A 17,293-nucleotide genomic window follows, 5' to 3' on the forward strand; every position below is an offset into this window, starting at 1 on the left:
TTAACTAAAAAAAATTAAGTTTTGGATGTGACAAGTATAGATGTAAATTATTATTTAAGGTCAAGTATTATGTAAGACTATTTAATACAAAATATGACATTCTTAGCAAATGAATGGAGAAAGAGCAACATAAAGAGAAAATGTTGTGGTGAAAAAATTTAGAGAAATAGTTAAAGGGCATAATATAATTAATTGATTTCATAGTAAAGTAAGCAAGAAAATCAAGTTAGGTTCTAAATTTAAATTGCGTATTGTGGAATGGAGAAATATTCCTTTCGTATAAGTTGTATAAATTGTTTCACATTGTCAAACGTGAAATAATACATATGACACAAATAAGGGTGTAGAAAAATAATACATGATTATAAAAGTTTATTTAGAACAAGTACGTGAGGATTAACTTAAAACTTAAACAAAATTTTTAAAAAGTGAAATACAATATGACAATTAAATGATTATAAATGACCATTGGCAATGAATACTATATACACATCAAAATAAGTTGGTAAGGAAATGCATAACACTTTTTTTAGCATTCAATCACCCGTATTTAAAAGTTAATGTGTGATCATTTTTTTGTTGGATACATTTTTACACTATTCAAACAAAAGAAACATTAATGATCATAATTACTGATGTTGAGTATGTGACAGAAAATTTAAATGAAATCATGTATCTTTTATTTAACTTTTATTTCTCATGCATAGTTGGACAAGGACAATACTTTTAGGGGATTTTCAACCTATTTTACTATATAACTTTGAAGATAACTTTCAAGATGATTTTTGTTAACATAAAAAAAGGAAAATATGTTTTAAATTCAATAAATCATAAATAACTATGTAATTATAATGTCGTGGTCCATCAAATCTTATAAAATTGTAGCTTTTTTTTTTTAACAATGAAAAATAAGTTATAAATTAGCTATGAACATGGAGAAATTAGAATTTTGAAATTGGAACAAAACTCATTTTGATAGTGTTTTTTTTTCTTTTTCTTTTTTTTTTCAAATCTTATCTTTAATCTTCAATTGACATGTCATATTTACTTATTTATTTGGTGGGTTTGATTTGTATCTTAAATGGAGTTCAATATGCATAATTTTTTCCTTATATAAAGTAGGTGTGGTGGGACATATTTATTGGAAAAAATTATAGTTAACAAATTAGATATATTATTTTAGGAAATATTATAGATGGTGAAGCAATATGTGATTTGATTAGCGAAATAATTTCTTTGAAAGGATAAAACATGTTGTGGTTGATGAGCTTTAATTGATTGTTAATCACTCTCCGCAATTAGAAAATTTTAACTTCATATTTTATTGATTGTTACTCCTCCCAATTAGAAAATTTTAACATAATGCTTCTAGACATTTTAATAATATACCTATTAAAATGATTATAACTTTTTCTAGTTTACTAATTACAGATAAATTCTAATTACATCAATATGATGTTCTGTGTTATTTTAAAATTTCTCAACGATTTCTCCAATAATAGCATATTATATTTACAATAATACTATTTATCTTAATATAGATTTTATTAGTTATATATTTTTGAACTGTAAAATTTATTTCGATATACAATGCTAAGATTAATATATATTTAAATTGATATGCTATGATATCAAAACAATATATCTTATAAAAACTAATCTTATCATTATTTCAATGAAATATTTAAAATTTTATCTTAATTAGAAATAAAAAAAAATTATAATATATAAATAAATATGAATCTTACGAGCAATTAATTCAAGTTGGCCACATTTGTGCAAATGTTTGAGTATTTGACCACCAGAATGCATTATTTTACTTAAATTATATTATTATATTTAAGAATAATGATACTTAGATAATATTTTTTTGACAATATTTAGACATTATCTACGTGTCATTCTGTCATTGGTCAATGGTGATGTTTGTGATTATTATTATTAATTGTGAACTAATTTTGAACCAAACACAATAACATGTAGATGATGTTCAAATATTGTCAAAAAAAAATATTGTCTAAGTATCATTATCCTATTTTTAAGTATAACGTGACATTAGTACTAATAATTGGATGTAATGTGTTTGTAAAAAATGTATTAATCATTTACCATATATTAGAAAATAGATAACCTTGTTAATTGGTGAGTGAGAGTAATTTGGATGTTTGAAACCCTTTCTTCTATATAGTGATTGTGTGGAATTTACAGAAAATCAATAATTTAAAGTACTATAGTTACTTCATTAATGGTGGTAATTTTGAAGAGGCTCAAGAATCCATTGTATCAGTTTTCATTTATGACTTTTTATGAAGATGGAAGGATCATTGTGTCTTTTTATATAGTTGGAGGGTACATTGTTTGAAATTAATCAACAATAGTTTAAGAGTTAAGTGTGACTAATTTTATATAAGAGTATATGAATGAAAATAGTGACTGGTTTAAAAATGGTGAAAAAGAAAAATTGATTTTTTTTGCTGCTAAAATGAAAAAAAGAAAAGAAAAATAGTATAGTAAAATGTGAAGATCAATCAATAAGGTGCATTTCATGTATTATTGTTTTATATATACACTTTCATTATTATATATTACTCCCTCTATTTAGTTTTTAAAATTACATTACTTACTAAAAACCTAAAACGTATATTGCTTATTACGAATTTTAATTATAAGATTGTTTATATATTTAAATATAATTATTTTTCCTACAGATTATTCATATGTACATAGAAATTAATTTTTTGTGTACATACATACAAGTATTATAATTTAAATAAATTATTTTACATTAATTTATTGTGAATCAGCGTAAAATCTTATGTCATGAGGTATCAAGAGAGGAAGGAATTTTATAAACGTAAATAAAATATAATCAATCAATATAACATAAAATTACCTAATTTATAAATAAAATTTAATATATATTCACTATCATGAAAAATTATTACTTATTTTAGATTTGGAGGTTAAGTCTTCTTTATCAAAAGAGTTTTCAAATTTCAAGTTTAGGTTAATATAGTATTTATGCAAATCCTCTAGCAATAAATATATAACAATTAAACTTATATTTATAGATTTTAAGATGTATTGTCTTAAATTATGATTAAAATGATAATAATTTCACTTATGATTGATATAATTATTCTTGACGCTGTCTATAATTTGAAGAATCGACTAAAAAAATTTATTTAACCGTTAAATTTATGATTGATCGGACTCACATACTATAAGATTTTATATAACTAATAACTTAGTAACAAAGAAGGTGCTAGAACTTTATAGTAATGTGATCGAGTAAGAATTGCGTACGTTGAAATCATGCATGTTGATTAGTCAATGACTAAACACAGCATGTGAGTTCTTCCGCTACTTCTCTGTCCTTACATTACCCATTCTAAACCACCATCTACACCTAACCACACCAATCAATGTAAAACCACCATTACCATCAAGGTTGCACTACTATTTTACTTTCAACTTTTCAAAATTAAACAAAAAGAAAAGAAAACGGAATGCTTAATAATTTCTATATAGTGATAAAAGAATAATAGAGGTCTTTACTCGAAAATAATTAAGGATACCATTACTAAGAAATAAAATAATTATATTAGGTAGTCATTTTGTAAAAAAAAAAGCTATAATATAAAACAAAAGTGATGAAACATAAAAGAATAGAGAAAAAAAAAGGAAAAACTTCTTTTAACAATACTTTTTTAATAACTTTTTGATAATGCATAGACCAATAAAATAATGACACGTGTCCCGTTATAAAAAAAGTTGTCAAAATTTGTTCTCAAATTAAAAAAGAAAACGTGAAAAAAACAGGGCCGTGGAAAGTTTGGCCTAACAAAAGGGCACGTCACTTTTGTAAGCCTAACGTTTTATGCCTTCGTCTATGAATATTAGTTCCGAAATCTCCTTTTATATGTACTATTTTTCTAATTATTTCACTTTACATGTACGTGTGGAAACGTATAAAATAGTTTTCATTTTAATTTTAGTACCTTCGAATGTGAATTTTTTTCACACTAATTCCATTCTCTCCAAATTTGTCTTCTCTTTGAAAAATATCATAAAGTTTCACATACTGCATCATAAGTGACACATGTTATAAAAAAGAGACTTTTTATATTTATTATGGTAATAATACGTATAAAAAGAAACTTTTTATACTTATTTCAATAATCATAAATATATAAAAAAAAACTTTTTATACTTGTTTAGATTGATATAGAAAATGAGATTTTTATAATTGTTATAAAAATAATCAGTAGAAAAATGAGTTTTTTCATATTAATTCTAGAAATAATTGATATCAAAGGAAAACTTTTTATATCAATTATATAATCGATATAAAAAATTTAATACTTTTTAAATTCTATATTTATAATGAATGCTAAATAGTAAATAAAATAAAAAATATAATTGAGGAAATTATCTTGGTAAGAAGTTAAATGGAGCAGTAGTAAAAAAATATGGAAGTGAAATGAGTGAGAGAGAGCTTTGAATTTGCACTGTGTATCCTTCGGTGACTAACACGTGACGTAACAATGGAAGTGATCGAAAAGAAACCAAACAGCGCCGCAGAAAGTGAGATACGCGAAGAATGTAAGGTTGGAGTGAGAAGCGTAACCATGGCGCTTACTTTCAGAACCCTCTTTCTCATGCTACTCGCAATCCTCTCTCTTCTCCTTTTCGAGGACTGGGTGTCAACGCCTTCTTGCAACAACACCGACAACATCATCGACGACAACCTTAAAGTCATGATGGTCGCTGACCTCCTTCTCTCCGATTCCGGTTTCGTCAACCGCTTTTTCCGAGACTACTACATGTCCAAATTCTTTCGGGTACTAACGTTGAGGACTCAAGGTACCCACTTCTACAACCCCGTTTTCTCAATTTCAATTTTTTTTAATTTATCCACGCGTCACCGATTGCTCAGAAATCGTTCGAGGTGCTGCGGCCCGATTTGCTTCTGGTGTTGGGCGACGTTTCGGCGCGAGGCTCGGAGCTAACGAGGAGCAAGTGGGTGTCGGTGCTGCGGAGGTTTTACAGAGTGTTGGGCCCTTTTGTTGGGCTTCCGTTCCACGCTGTTCTCGGCGACAGAGACGTCGGAGAGTGTGGGGACGTTGATGTTGATAGGGTTAGTTGGATTGCGAGCAAGTTTCCTGGGTTGGATTCTTCTGGCTGCGCTGCGTTTGAGATTGGGAATGTGAGTTTTGTCACGCTGAACGCGGTGGCTCTGCTTTGCGGGGGGAGTGGTGGGTTGCGTTTTGATGTGGAGAAGGTGATAGAAAGGGAGAGTGTGGAGGTTCACATGGGAATGGAGAGGGTGGTGAAGAGAGTCAATGGTTTTGGGGAGTTTGCAGATGCGGATGTTTTATCTGGGTCAGGGCCTGTCGTTTTGCTTCACCTGCCGTTGGATCAAACAAGGAATGAACACTTTGGTTCGGTTGGTGATTTTGAGAAATATTGGACTTCTTCCATGGAGGGGTTAAATGTGGTGCCAGAAAGCAGGTTAGTGGTTGGTAGCTTTAGCCTTTCACATTCATCCTTGGTTTTGAATACGATCATATTATCATTAATATGTAATTTAGTTGCTCTACATATGACTAATGTTGAAGATCCCCCATTGATATGACTAAATGATAGTATATAAGTTAAGCAGGAGCAAACCTCAAAGGATGAACTAGGCTTAAGTTCACTTTCTTAGATAGTATTATAGTCTATACTGGTGAAGTTTGTTTGACATATTATGCAGTTGCAAATAGGCCCTTCATTGTTTCTACGTTTAAGATGTTCAATCCATGTTGCATCTTGATGATAACATAAAGAAACTAAATTTTGTTTTAATAACACCACAGACAAACTCATTTGAACCAAGAGATGAGTGTGAAAGATGAGACTAAATTGCATTTCAATGATTCATGCAATGAATCATATGAAATAGAAGATGAATGTGAAATATGAAAGCTGCTTTCAGGACTTTATTTTAATTTATTTAAGCTTAGGGACTAACTTGGAATCACACCACACTTTCATGACCAAATAGACCATTCTGCCGAAGGATGTACATTTCTTATAGTCTTTCTGAAAGTGTGTGCCTGAGTATAATTGTAGTTCCCTGAATAATTTTTTTTGGTATATTTATCTGTGTTTATAGTTTTATGCTGTTTAGTTTGTGTAGGCAATTGTCAGTGTTCCTTCTTGCATTATTCATGTTGTTAAACTTTCTGTTCCTAATTATTTCTTTTTGAATTAGGGGTGGCCAGTACAAGTTGCTTCATATGCTGCCTCCGAATGCTTCTGAGTACATTTTACAAGCTCTGAAACCAAGGTAATCAAGTGCATATTTGATTGTGTGTTCATATGATAAGTACTTGATTGGATTCTCTCTTGCATGTTACGTGTGTTTCTGGAAATATGTTATGGTTTCAGTCATAAGTTATACTTCTTCCAGCCTTGAGGTAAAAAAATGTTGGTCCTATGATGGTTCTTTGACCTGCCTCTCTACCCGTTGGCTGCAGGATTATTTTCAGTGCTCACAGGTATACATTTTCTGATCACGTTCATGGGGACAGAACTCGTGAGATTAGTGTTCCAGCAATGTCATGGAACGCAAGAGATGACCCTGGATTCGTGATTGCCTCTTTCCAAAAGGCAGGAAGAGCAGTGAGCATAAGCCATTGTTCTCTTGCTAGGGAATCTCAAATTGTTCTAGTCTACATTTCTGTAATGTTTTTGTTCTGTTTGGTGTGTTTAAAAGGATAGCAGGCAAAATTACCTCAGAAGAAAAAAAAAACGAGTTTGGAAAGCTGAATTCCGCCAATTTTGGAATCCAAGATTAGTTCTGTTGTGATAAACCTGATTCGACCAAGAACATAGCTCATTGTACTCATGTTGTACTACAAATTAGGGTTCTGATTCCTTAACATGTCTGTTCTCACATGTTTTTCTTCATTTTGTGACACATGTATTCCAGTAATTTATATCAAATTAAATTAATTTTATTTTGCATTCAGATCAATTAACAACATTCTTTAGTTTCTTGGCCGATGTTTGTTTGTGTTTTTCTTTTTAATCAATGCAAATCCTCTGGAAAAGCTAAACAACGACATCATTGTACTAAATACAATATATATATATATATATATATATATATATATATATATATATATATTAAACCAAATATTTATCTAAAAGTAAATAAATAAATTATTTTTTATTTAAGGATAAAATAATTTAATCTAACGATATATCTTCATAATAGATTTTTAAAATTACGATATATCTTCATAATAGATTTTTAAAATTACATATAAAATATAGGGTCGGGAATGTTAATAAGTACAATAAATAGATTATATATTACGATAATAAATTAAAATAGATATTGGGTTTAATACCTATTTTGGTCCCTCTTTTTAGGAGGGTTTGTTCAAAGTGGTCCTCTCTTTTTTAAAAAGTTTACTTAAGTCCTAGCTTTTGCAAAAACTGCACAAATAAGTCCTTTTTGCTAACGACGTTAAAAAATTAACGACAGAGTTGCTTGCATGGCCAAAATTAAATGACATGTCCAATTAGTCCAGTTAGGTGGAAAACTCAGCCAATAAGAGACTGCCACGTGGCAATCCCCTTTCCACTCAAGAAAAACCTAGAGGGTGAAGACCAGAGTTCACAAGATTGTTGTTCTTCAGTTTGTTTATGGTATTTGAATCAAGTGTCAGTGTCAATTGAGAAGAACAATCAAACTTTTGGTGAGCGTTTTCGGAGTTATGGGGATTGGTTTTATCTGATTCTTTCTTCTCCGCTATAAAATCCATAATCGTACGTTCTTTCCCAAACCCTGATCCCCTTTTTGATTCATTGCAATTGCTTACAGTGAAAAAAGTGGGCTCATAGCAGATGATGATGATGACGCCAAACTTGAACCTGGAACCTGAAGAAGATTTCAAAATTTGCAGCCAAGTTATTGCTGCAAGAAAAACCACAAGATTTTTTGGACATCATAAGATTTTTGGACAACATCTCACCGGTTCCGATAGGGAACTTTGTAAATTGTGTAACACTTCTCTATAACATTATAAAAAGGTTTGAATTGGCTTTGCACACATTCCTGGCAAAAGGTGCTCATTGCAAGGTTGAACATCCTTCGCATGGAATTTCTAGTTCTGAGTCTGCTACTGGTATTCATGCTGATTCTATTAACAGCAAGGAAAAAAGTATAATTGATGGACCTTGCTACCAGTTGGAGGACAACAGTTGGTTTGTTAGGGATCCATCGAGACATTGTTTTTCATCAAATTCTTGTAATGAGCTCACGTTCAGTGATTGGGGAAGATATGAAACACACCTCCGCCGTAATGGAAGAGAGCATAGTTACCTTTGCCCANANAATCACGACTTGATTTTACCCCAAATCCTAATTTTATTTTAACCCTAACTTTTACATATTCCACGTCACATTTAATTAATTTTTTAAAACACATATCAATACCACATCAGCTCTACCATTAACAAAGTCAACGCAGTTAGAAAAAAGGACTTATTTAAACACTTTTTGTAAAAGCTGAAACTTAAGTAAACTTTTTAAAAAAAGAAGAACCACTTTAAACAAACCCTCCCAAAAGAGGGATCAAAATAGGTATTAAACTTAGATATTGATAACGATAAGTTTGTTTTAGCCAAATAAAAAAATATATAATACTCACTTATTTAATTAAATAGCAATTATGATATATCGTGTTAATATTTTGTTAAAACAATGTTAATAAACTTTTATCCCAGCTGGCATGGAAGTTTTTCATATAGATTAAGGATTAGCCATTAAGAAAGATATTGAAGAATTGTTTCAGTATTCGGTAATGGATAAAAGGGTTTTTCGATTTTGAAGAAAGGAAGAGATTGTTTTGATTGTGTTGTTCGAAAGCAAGGTTCTTGACGCAGATCGATTCTCCGGCCTTCCGCCTTCCTTCAATTCAACTCAGCTCTCTGCGCCTTCCCCTGCGCGCCCATGGCCGCATCATAGCACCGATTGATCAATCGATCACATCAAAATCAATGGCGGAAAGCGCATCACCGTCGTCCAAACCCTCACCAATGGACCCTCAGAACCCCGCACCATCCTCCAACCCTACAATCCCTTCCCCTTCCCACAACAACATGCCTTCACCTTCGCTCCCTCCGCTTCCCCAAGACCAGCAACAGCAACAGCAGCAGCAGCAGCAAAATCTTCATCAACAGTTGAGTCCGCCTCAACAACAACAGCCTCTCGTGTCGTCGCAAGCCATGAACACCATCAACGGCATCAACCCTATCTCCAATTTCCAACTCCAGCAGACCTTGCAGCGATCGCCTTCCATGTCGCGCCTCAATCAAATCCAGCCTCAGCAGCAGGCGCAGCAGCAGCAGCAGTTCGGCGTCATGCGCCAACAGGCCGGATTGTACGGCGGACAGATGAGCTTTGCTGCCGCGGGCGGCGGAGCGGGCCAGCAGCAGCAGTTGGGCGGCTCCAATTTGTCGCGGTCCGCGCTGATAGGGCAGAGCGGACACTTCCCCATGTTGTCTGGTGCTGGCTCGCAGTTTAACTTGCTCTCCTCGGTATGATTCAACTTCGTCTTCCTCTGCTAATTGTTTTTGCATTTCGTCTTTCGTGTTTGATACTGAATGGAGTAAAATTGGTAAATCGTACTGTAGTTATTTGGGTATAGATTTCTTTTCCTAAAAACTCCTAGTAAGCCTGTTTAATGAAAAAAAAAATTGAAAAGTTTCCATAAGCCTGTTTACTGTAGCTTTTTCCCCCCGTGAAATTTTATGGGAATGTTGATCCAAAGAGGGCCATAGTCATGTCACTGATATAATTTCGCAAATTGTGCATAAGGATGAGTTGTTACTTTATATAAGTTGTATCTGTTTATTATTTCATGAACTGGAGAGGATGGGAATCCATCGGAGCAACTGAGTTGCCTTACGGTTTACCTTTTCAACCATGCTGAAGTCTAGTTCCATGGTTTGTTATTAGGTATTTGTGATAGGTTTTGTATAAATTCTTTCTCGATAGTGTGGCTGTGTTTTAATAACAACAAGTTTTCCTGTCTGGTAATACCGAGCAGTGCTATTGCTGGATGACTTCACAAACCATGTTGGTTATAAATGTGATTTGCGGTTGGTGTTTTTGTAATGGATGGTTATTACAATCTTTATTTGGATTACCTGATTCTATACAATTAGGTTATCCATGAATTTGTATGTCTTCTGATGAATCACATAATCTTTGAATCTTGTGATACATGGATGAATGAGACAATCACTGCAATTTTATACACTCATACCATTCACACAATCCGTGGTTCTTTATTTTTACTTTTCTTTTACCATTTTCCACTGGAAGCACTGAGGAGTAGGGTATATTGGGTGATTTTTTAGGCTTGTGAAAAGGGGTAAAGGGAAACCAAGTTTAACATTAGAGGAAATTGTTAAAAGAGATTTCATGTGAATAGTATCCTTGAGAATTTGGTCTGTATGTGAGCCCAATTATATTAAACAAGTCATGTAGCCAACTTCATCTACTGTGATACGATTTTTGTCTTACTTTTCTTTTACCATTTTTCATAGAAGAAAATGAAAATCCAATAAGACAACCTTCAAAATAAAAAGGTTTTTAGGTACATTACGACACTTACCCATGTTATTTGTTCCAATGCTCTATTTTCATTCCTCTGAAGTAGTAGCAGTTTCAAACTCTCACATTGTCTCTATTGTATTCAGTTCTTCTATTTAGTTGTTCCCTTATGCTTTTATGAGACTCTTAATAATTTGTTTGATATTGATACTGGTGATTTTGTTTTGTGACTCATAATTTTTTATAAAATTATTACGTTTAGAGCTATTTTGCTTTGAACTATAAATCATGAAGAATTAGCTTAACAATTCATGTTATGAATTTGTTTGACAACCTTTAATTTGGCTACTGCATTGATATTGAAGTGTCATGCCTTCTGTGTCAAAAAAGCTATTTTTCTTAAATAATTTTCAATTTGGTATAGCCAAGGCAAAAAGGTGGGCTAGTTCAGCAGTCTCAGTTCTCAGGTAATTCTGCTGGACAGTCTCTGCAAGGAATGCAAGCGATGGGTATGATTGGAACGCCAAATCTCCCCTCTCAACTGCGAGCTAATGGAGCCCTTGCTTATGCACAGCAGCTGCGAATGGGTCACGGTCAAATCAGGCAGCAGATGTCTCAGCAAAGTTCACTTAACACTGGACAGGTATATTCTTGCTTTATTTTTATAGATACAATTTTAGTGAACTAGGAAATAATAATGCTTACCAATGTTCGTGTTTCGTCATATGACCAGTTTGCCAGTAATACACTCTTATATGGTTTATATTTTAAATGTACGTGTTGTCAAGGTTTGCTGTGTTTTTGATATTGTAAGATGTACATGTTTTTAAAGTTCATGCTTTCGGACTTCCAAATATCTTCTCACTTTTAACATCAATGATATACCCCAATTTGATTTTTTAGTTATGGACTGTTCTTGCACGCATTGTGTTTTGGTTTTATGCAGACCATTGTTTTAAGAGGTGGTATCTGAGTAGAATGTTTATCCTAGTGTCACTACCTCGGTTGTTCATTTAATCTCATAAGTTGGGGTTGGCTGGAGCTCCAGAGGCTAGAAATTCTTATTAGTTGTCATAGACTGTTAATTTGGTCTTCTATGGCAGGATTTGCAATTTGTTTTCATTGTCACTGGAACACATGCCATAAAAGTTTCTGATACTTGCTATTTTATTAAAATGACCCATAAGACTGAAATTATATTCCACCAATTGTTCTGCCACCTTCCATTTTATCTATCTTGTTCAGTTGTTTGAACTTTCTTTTACAATAACCACTTTTATTTGAAGAAAAATTACTTATAATTTTTTCTAGTATTTTGTCTAAGCCTTATAAGAAAATATAAAAAAAAAATATTTTTTTTTATTGTGTTTAGAATCTGTTTTAATTAGCTTCTTGAAAAAACTGTCATTTTACACAACTTTCAGAATAATAAATACTTTTTATAATCATAACTGAACAAGAAATATATTATTTTATAAAATTTCTAAAAAAGTTTAAACTAAAATGTTTTTGGCTCTACTAATCCATACTTTCTTTTATTAATTGAATTTGCTTTTAATTCTCATCATACTCTATTCTAATATCTTCAAAATGTTTTGTGCTCACTCTCTGATTCATTTCAAATAGTTATCCTGTCTTATTCTTTGAATTGCTTCAAACTAGCCCTAACCCCATTGGCGGTCTCGTTTGTCCCACATAGTAGCGTCCATTGTTTATACCCACTCAATGGGTGGATTATTACCATACATGATTAGGAATGTTGACGAAGTTGATTTGGAATTTTGAAATAGTTCACTGAATCTCATGGAACGAGCTAGGGGTCCGTTGTTAAAATTGATATTTTACTCATAAGTTGCACAATTCAATTATAGTAGAATCACAATATTATAAAAGTGTATGATTATTGTTTAAAAGCATGTGATTCCCTGGCAATCTTTGGGGGTGGGGGGAACAAACCCTAAACATTTTCTTTCTGTGCAACCTTATCTCCTCACCCATTTGTGACACCTTTACTGTTTTGAACTGCCATCCCCAATCTGTGTCACCCTGGACCACAGTCCCATTTTTTTGAGACTTTGTTTCAAACTTGGTTTTGTGAACTAAATTATTGCAAACTGTGATTGTGCCGCCACTGCCACCACCATCCTCACCACCCAGGTTTCTCTGATGTTTTTGCTTATAAGGTTTATCTGATGTATTTTTGCCTTTTGTGAATGGGACTTTTTTTGTTCATAAATACAAGATTTTGAATGGGCCAAATTTTTGGTTACAAATGGGCTTACTGTATAATATATAATTATAAATTTTCAGAGAATGGCTTTTGAGATGATTATAATATATAATTATTTTCTGTTGGAATGGACTTATGTGTTCATCTTCGTGCTCAAGATGTCAAGAATTACTTCAATTGACTTTTGTAAATATGTATAGAAACTTTTCAAAATGGAATTGAGATGAATTAAAGCATTGATAATGCTGTTGACTGCAGGTTCAAGGTTTACCAAGGTCATCATCCCTTGCTTTTATGAACTCTCAGTTGTCTGGGTTGTCGCAGAATGGGCAACCAGGGATGGTTCATAACTCCTTAACACAGCAACAGTGGCTTAAGCAAATGCCAGCAATGTCTGGCCCTGCCTCACCATTGCGTCTTCAACAGCAGCAGAGGCAGTCGCTGGCTTCTTCTACTCAATTGCAACAAAACTCTATGAGCCTGAACCAGCAACAATTGTCCCAGCTGATTCAGCAACAGAAGTCGATGGGGCAGTCTCAGCTGCATCAGCAGCAACAGCAGCAGCAGCCTCAACAACAGCTGCAACAACAGCTCTTACATCAGCAGTCACAACAACAGTCTCATCCACAGGCTTCTGTCCATCAACAGCAACAGTCTCCAAGGATGCCAGGAACTGCAGGCCAAAAGTCATTCAGTCTAACAGGATCACAGCCAGACGCTACTGCATCTGGTGCAACTACACCAGGTGGTAGTTCTAGCCAAGGAACAGAAGCAACAAACCAAGTTCTTGGGAAGAGAAAGATACAGGATTTAGTTGCACAGGTTCTCCTTGAACTTTTGTCCTTTTCATAATTTTTTTTATTGGTTATGTTTTGAATCATAACTTTATTGTACAGGTGGATCCACAAGGTACACTGGACCCCGAAGTTATAGATCTTCTTTTAGAGCTTGCTGATGACTTCATTGACTCTGTAAGGATGCTAAGATGTTTTATCTTTTTTTTTGTTTTTCAACTTCATGATGAATGCGTATATAGTGCATGCGAAACAGTTCATGGTTACCCAGCAGCAGGCCCTGACTTTAGATATCCAGGGCGAACACCATGTGAAATAAACTTGCCTGCCACACAGGAATTTATTATTGGTGAAGTTGTTGAGTGGATTGATTTTATTGTTAGAACAAACTAGATACACTCTCAAGAACAGAGAAGAATAGGGAAAGAGAACAAGGGATATGGACACTGAATCTGAAATTTTATATTTCAAACACATGTATCACAAACAATACATCATTACTATTTATAGAAATATTATAAGCAGTTTGTTGACAGCCACTACCTAACTAACATACAACACTAATTGAATTATCTACAAAATATATTATAATTGGACTTATAAAGCATGCATGTTGATTACAATTTGAAAGATTAATAATGTCTTAACTCTGGATTCTTGATATTATTAATGTTGTGTGTTAAATGTATCCCCACATCACTTTACAACATTAACTTTTAGGTTGAGTGATTTTTTGACACAATAATCTATTGACAATTTTCCAGCTTTATTGTTAATTTGCTAAAATTTTACTGCTGTGCATAGTGTAGTACTCAGCACTCGTGCATGTCATGGTCATGCAGGATTGTCTCCCGAGGAAATAAATATTTTGAAACTGGATTGTATTCTATTTCTTTGCTTTGATGTGAAAATGTACTGTTGATAATTTTGTGTTTGGCCAAGATTGTTATGTTTTTCAGAAATGTACTTATCATTTTGTTGCACGCAGACAACTACACACGGTTGCATTTTGGCAAAACATAGAAAATCATCAACTTTGGAGTCCAAGGATTTATTGCTACACCTAGGTATGTTGTTTGTGTACCTTATTTTCAGCTCACCTGTTCAAAAGAAGAAGAAACTGTTGGGTGTTTGAAAGTGATTTAGTTTAAAATTTTGTTAAACAAATTTGACCACTGGAGTACTATTGGCTACTTTATTAGCTTCATGCAGCTTTTGTCTAAGTGATTAAATATGCTCTCTTAATATGAATATTGTTTACTCATGCAAAGAGATAGGAGAGTTAGTTACTGTATGTTGAGAACCCACCTTAATTGCATTTACCCCTAACCTGCTTTTGTTATGGCCTCTTTAGGGGCTACTTTAATAATTGCCACAAAGGATAGTAACTTCTCATATCGACTATGAAATAGAACTTGTAAAGCATGTGCAAGGGTTGACTTAGGCCTTGAGTCTAAATTCTACTGCTGTCTCTTTCTTGTGCATTTTTTTTTTCTGATATATGTATTTGAACTTTGAATCCTATTCTTTGGGTTACTGACGGACTAGATAAGTTGTATGTTGTGTTGACTTTTACCAAGCCCTATATTAGAATTTTACTTTCAATATAGTCCTGTGGACTTATTTGAGGCTTCTATGATCTATAAAAGACCGTGGATATTCCTGATATCTTGAATGTGGTTTACATTGAATGCTTGGATTGATAGCACATTATGATCATGGTTTGCAAGAATTGGCATCAAAGCTTTGCTGATTTATGTATTTGCCGTGTTATGCAGAGAAAAATTGGGATTTAACAATTCCTGGATATTCAAGTGAAGAGAAGAAGTATCAAAGCAAACCTGTATGCAATAAAGTGTTTTTCTCTCTTCCTCCTTTTCCCCTTTCCCAAAAATAAGAAATCAATCTCATCATCTTACATTCTATTTTTCAAACTTGCAGCAATTAAATGACCTTCACAAGAGGCGCCTAGATATGGTACGTTTGGAGGATTCTTGCATATGGTTGATCTGTATTTCTTCCGTTGGACAATATATAATTGATGTTTTTTTTCTAACTTTTCTTTTTCAATGATCAGATTCGCACAATGATGGAATCTTCGGCCTCTGAGTCAAATATTAATAGTTCTAAAGAGTTGAGTAGACAGGGCATTTCAAATCCTACCCCTATGGGAGCTCACCATCTAGTAAGACCCATGAGTTCAGAGCAGTTGGTTTCTCAGGCAGCTGGTTCTCAAATGCTACAGCAGATGACAAGGTTTTAATGAACTTTTGATTTTGGACTTCGTGCTGCTAGGTTTGACTGCCTGTGCCTGGTAAGTTCGTATTCTTTTTTTGTTTGTTTGTTTAACACGTTCCTTTTGTTTTGAAGTCATGGTCTGTTTATTTTGCTTACCACCCGGACAAGTCAATCTGGTTCCAAAATATATAATCATCACGATCAGAAATCTTTTCTTGATTTTCAGTAGCACTCACACCTTTATTGCAAGAGTCATAAGTTTAAGACCCAGGATTTTATAAGACTTTCCCAGTGGAGTATGCAAGCACGACCTAAAATTTAAGACCCTGAATTTTAATTGAGACTCTTGGTCACGAGAATAAGACGATATATATTTATTTTTTAATCTTGGAAATATATCTTTATGCTAACAATCAAATTAAACATTACTTCGAGTGTAGATCTTACAAGACCTTTACACCGGAGAAAAAGTTGCAAAAATGTCTTTTAAAGTGATGTGGCATAGAGGAACCCAACAAAAGTATATTAAGATATTGTAAAATGACTCATCCAACCAAGAATGACCTTATATTTGGACCTCGCTAAAATACCCTGCCCTTTTTATTAGCTCTATCAGGGCCATGTCTCATAATTGCCAACCCAATAAAGGGTATACTTTTGAGGTGAAAAGGCAAGCTTAATCGGCCGTGCCTAATTTTACTAAAAGGAAATCACTACATAGTATGAAAACTTCTCAGTGGAAACTGTATACAAGGATATGGATTTCTGTCAAACTCCTATGTTTTCTTAAACTCTGTTTAGCTACCGATATTCGACAATGTAGTAATGCTGTAGATAATCAAAATTGTGAATGTCCTTATTTTTCTTTAATTTGTCTCTTTGCTACTTTAAACTACCAATATTTGAGCAGATAGTAAGTTTTCTAATTGTGTTATGCATTATTTTGGTGTCAGGCAGGTCTGGGAAGAGATTGCTTGCTGAAACTGATTAGTATACAAGGGAACTGTAATTACTTAGTATTTAGACATGAAAAATAGTTGTTAAAGGATCCCAGTAACTCTTGATATTGCCCCAACCCTCAATAGTCCTTTTGTTTTACTGTTTGATCTTAATTGTGGTTTTCTAATGTCCATTGATGCCTGTTTCCGAGTTCATTTTGTAGTTTAAATACTAGGATACATGTTGTTTATGATTAAGTAGGCAAAACTGGTGTAAAGCTTTTCAATTTTGGATCGAGTGTAAAGCAAACCATCAAATCGGGGCTTTGAATTTTAATGTAGTCAAATATAAAACGGAAACGAAACGCTAGTATATGTGCTAATTATAGCATTTGCTTTGGGATCTGGGTTTCTGATTTTGTTGTATGTTAAAGAATACTTTTCATTCCTGTTCATTTTTATTTCTCTTCGTACT

General features: G+C 33.2%; 1 protein-coding gene across 1 annotated transcript; it reads left to right on the forward strand.

Annotated features, from left to right (window-relative positions):
* The first annotated feature begins 4,529 nt into the window (after positions 1-4,529).
* Positions 4,530-17,012, forward strand: LOC106774141 (transcription initiation factor TFIID subunit 12b). The gene is made up of 14 exons (XM_014661010.2): positions 4,530-4,844; positions 4,940-5,514; positions 6,260-6,334; positions 6,525-6,767; positions 8,167-8,258; positions 8,909-9,597; positions 11,043-11,261; positions 13,107-13,670; positions 13,745-13,819; positions 14,631-14,709; positions 15,421-15,485; positions 15,584-15,619; positions 15,720-15,956; positions 16,834-17,012. The coding sequence occupies exons 1-13, from the start codon at positions 4,548-4,550 to the stop codon at positions 15,903-15,905; spliced, it is 3,195 nt and encodes a 1,064-aa protein (XP_014516496.2). The 5' UTR covers positions 4,530-4,547; the 3' UTR covers positions 15,906-15,956; positions 16,834-17,012.
* The last annotated feature ends 281 nt before the right edge of the window (positions 17,013-17,293 follow it).

The sequence above is a fragment of the Vigna radiata genome, chromosome 9 (assembly GCF_000741045.1).
Source record: "Vigna radiata var. radiata cultivar VC1973A chromosome 9, Vradiata_ver6, whole genome shotgun sequence".
In the NCBI taxonomy this organism is placed as follows: Eukaryota; Viridiplantae; Streptophyta; class Magnoliopsida; order Fabales; family Fabaceae; genus Vigna; species Vigna radiata.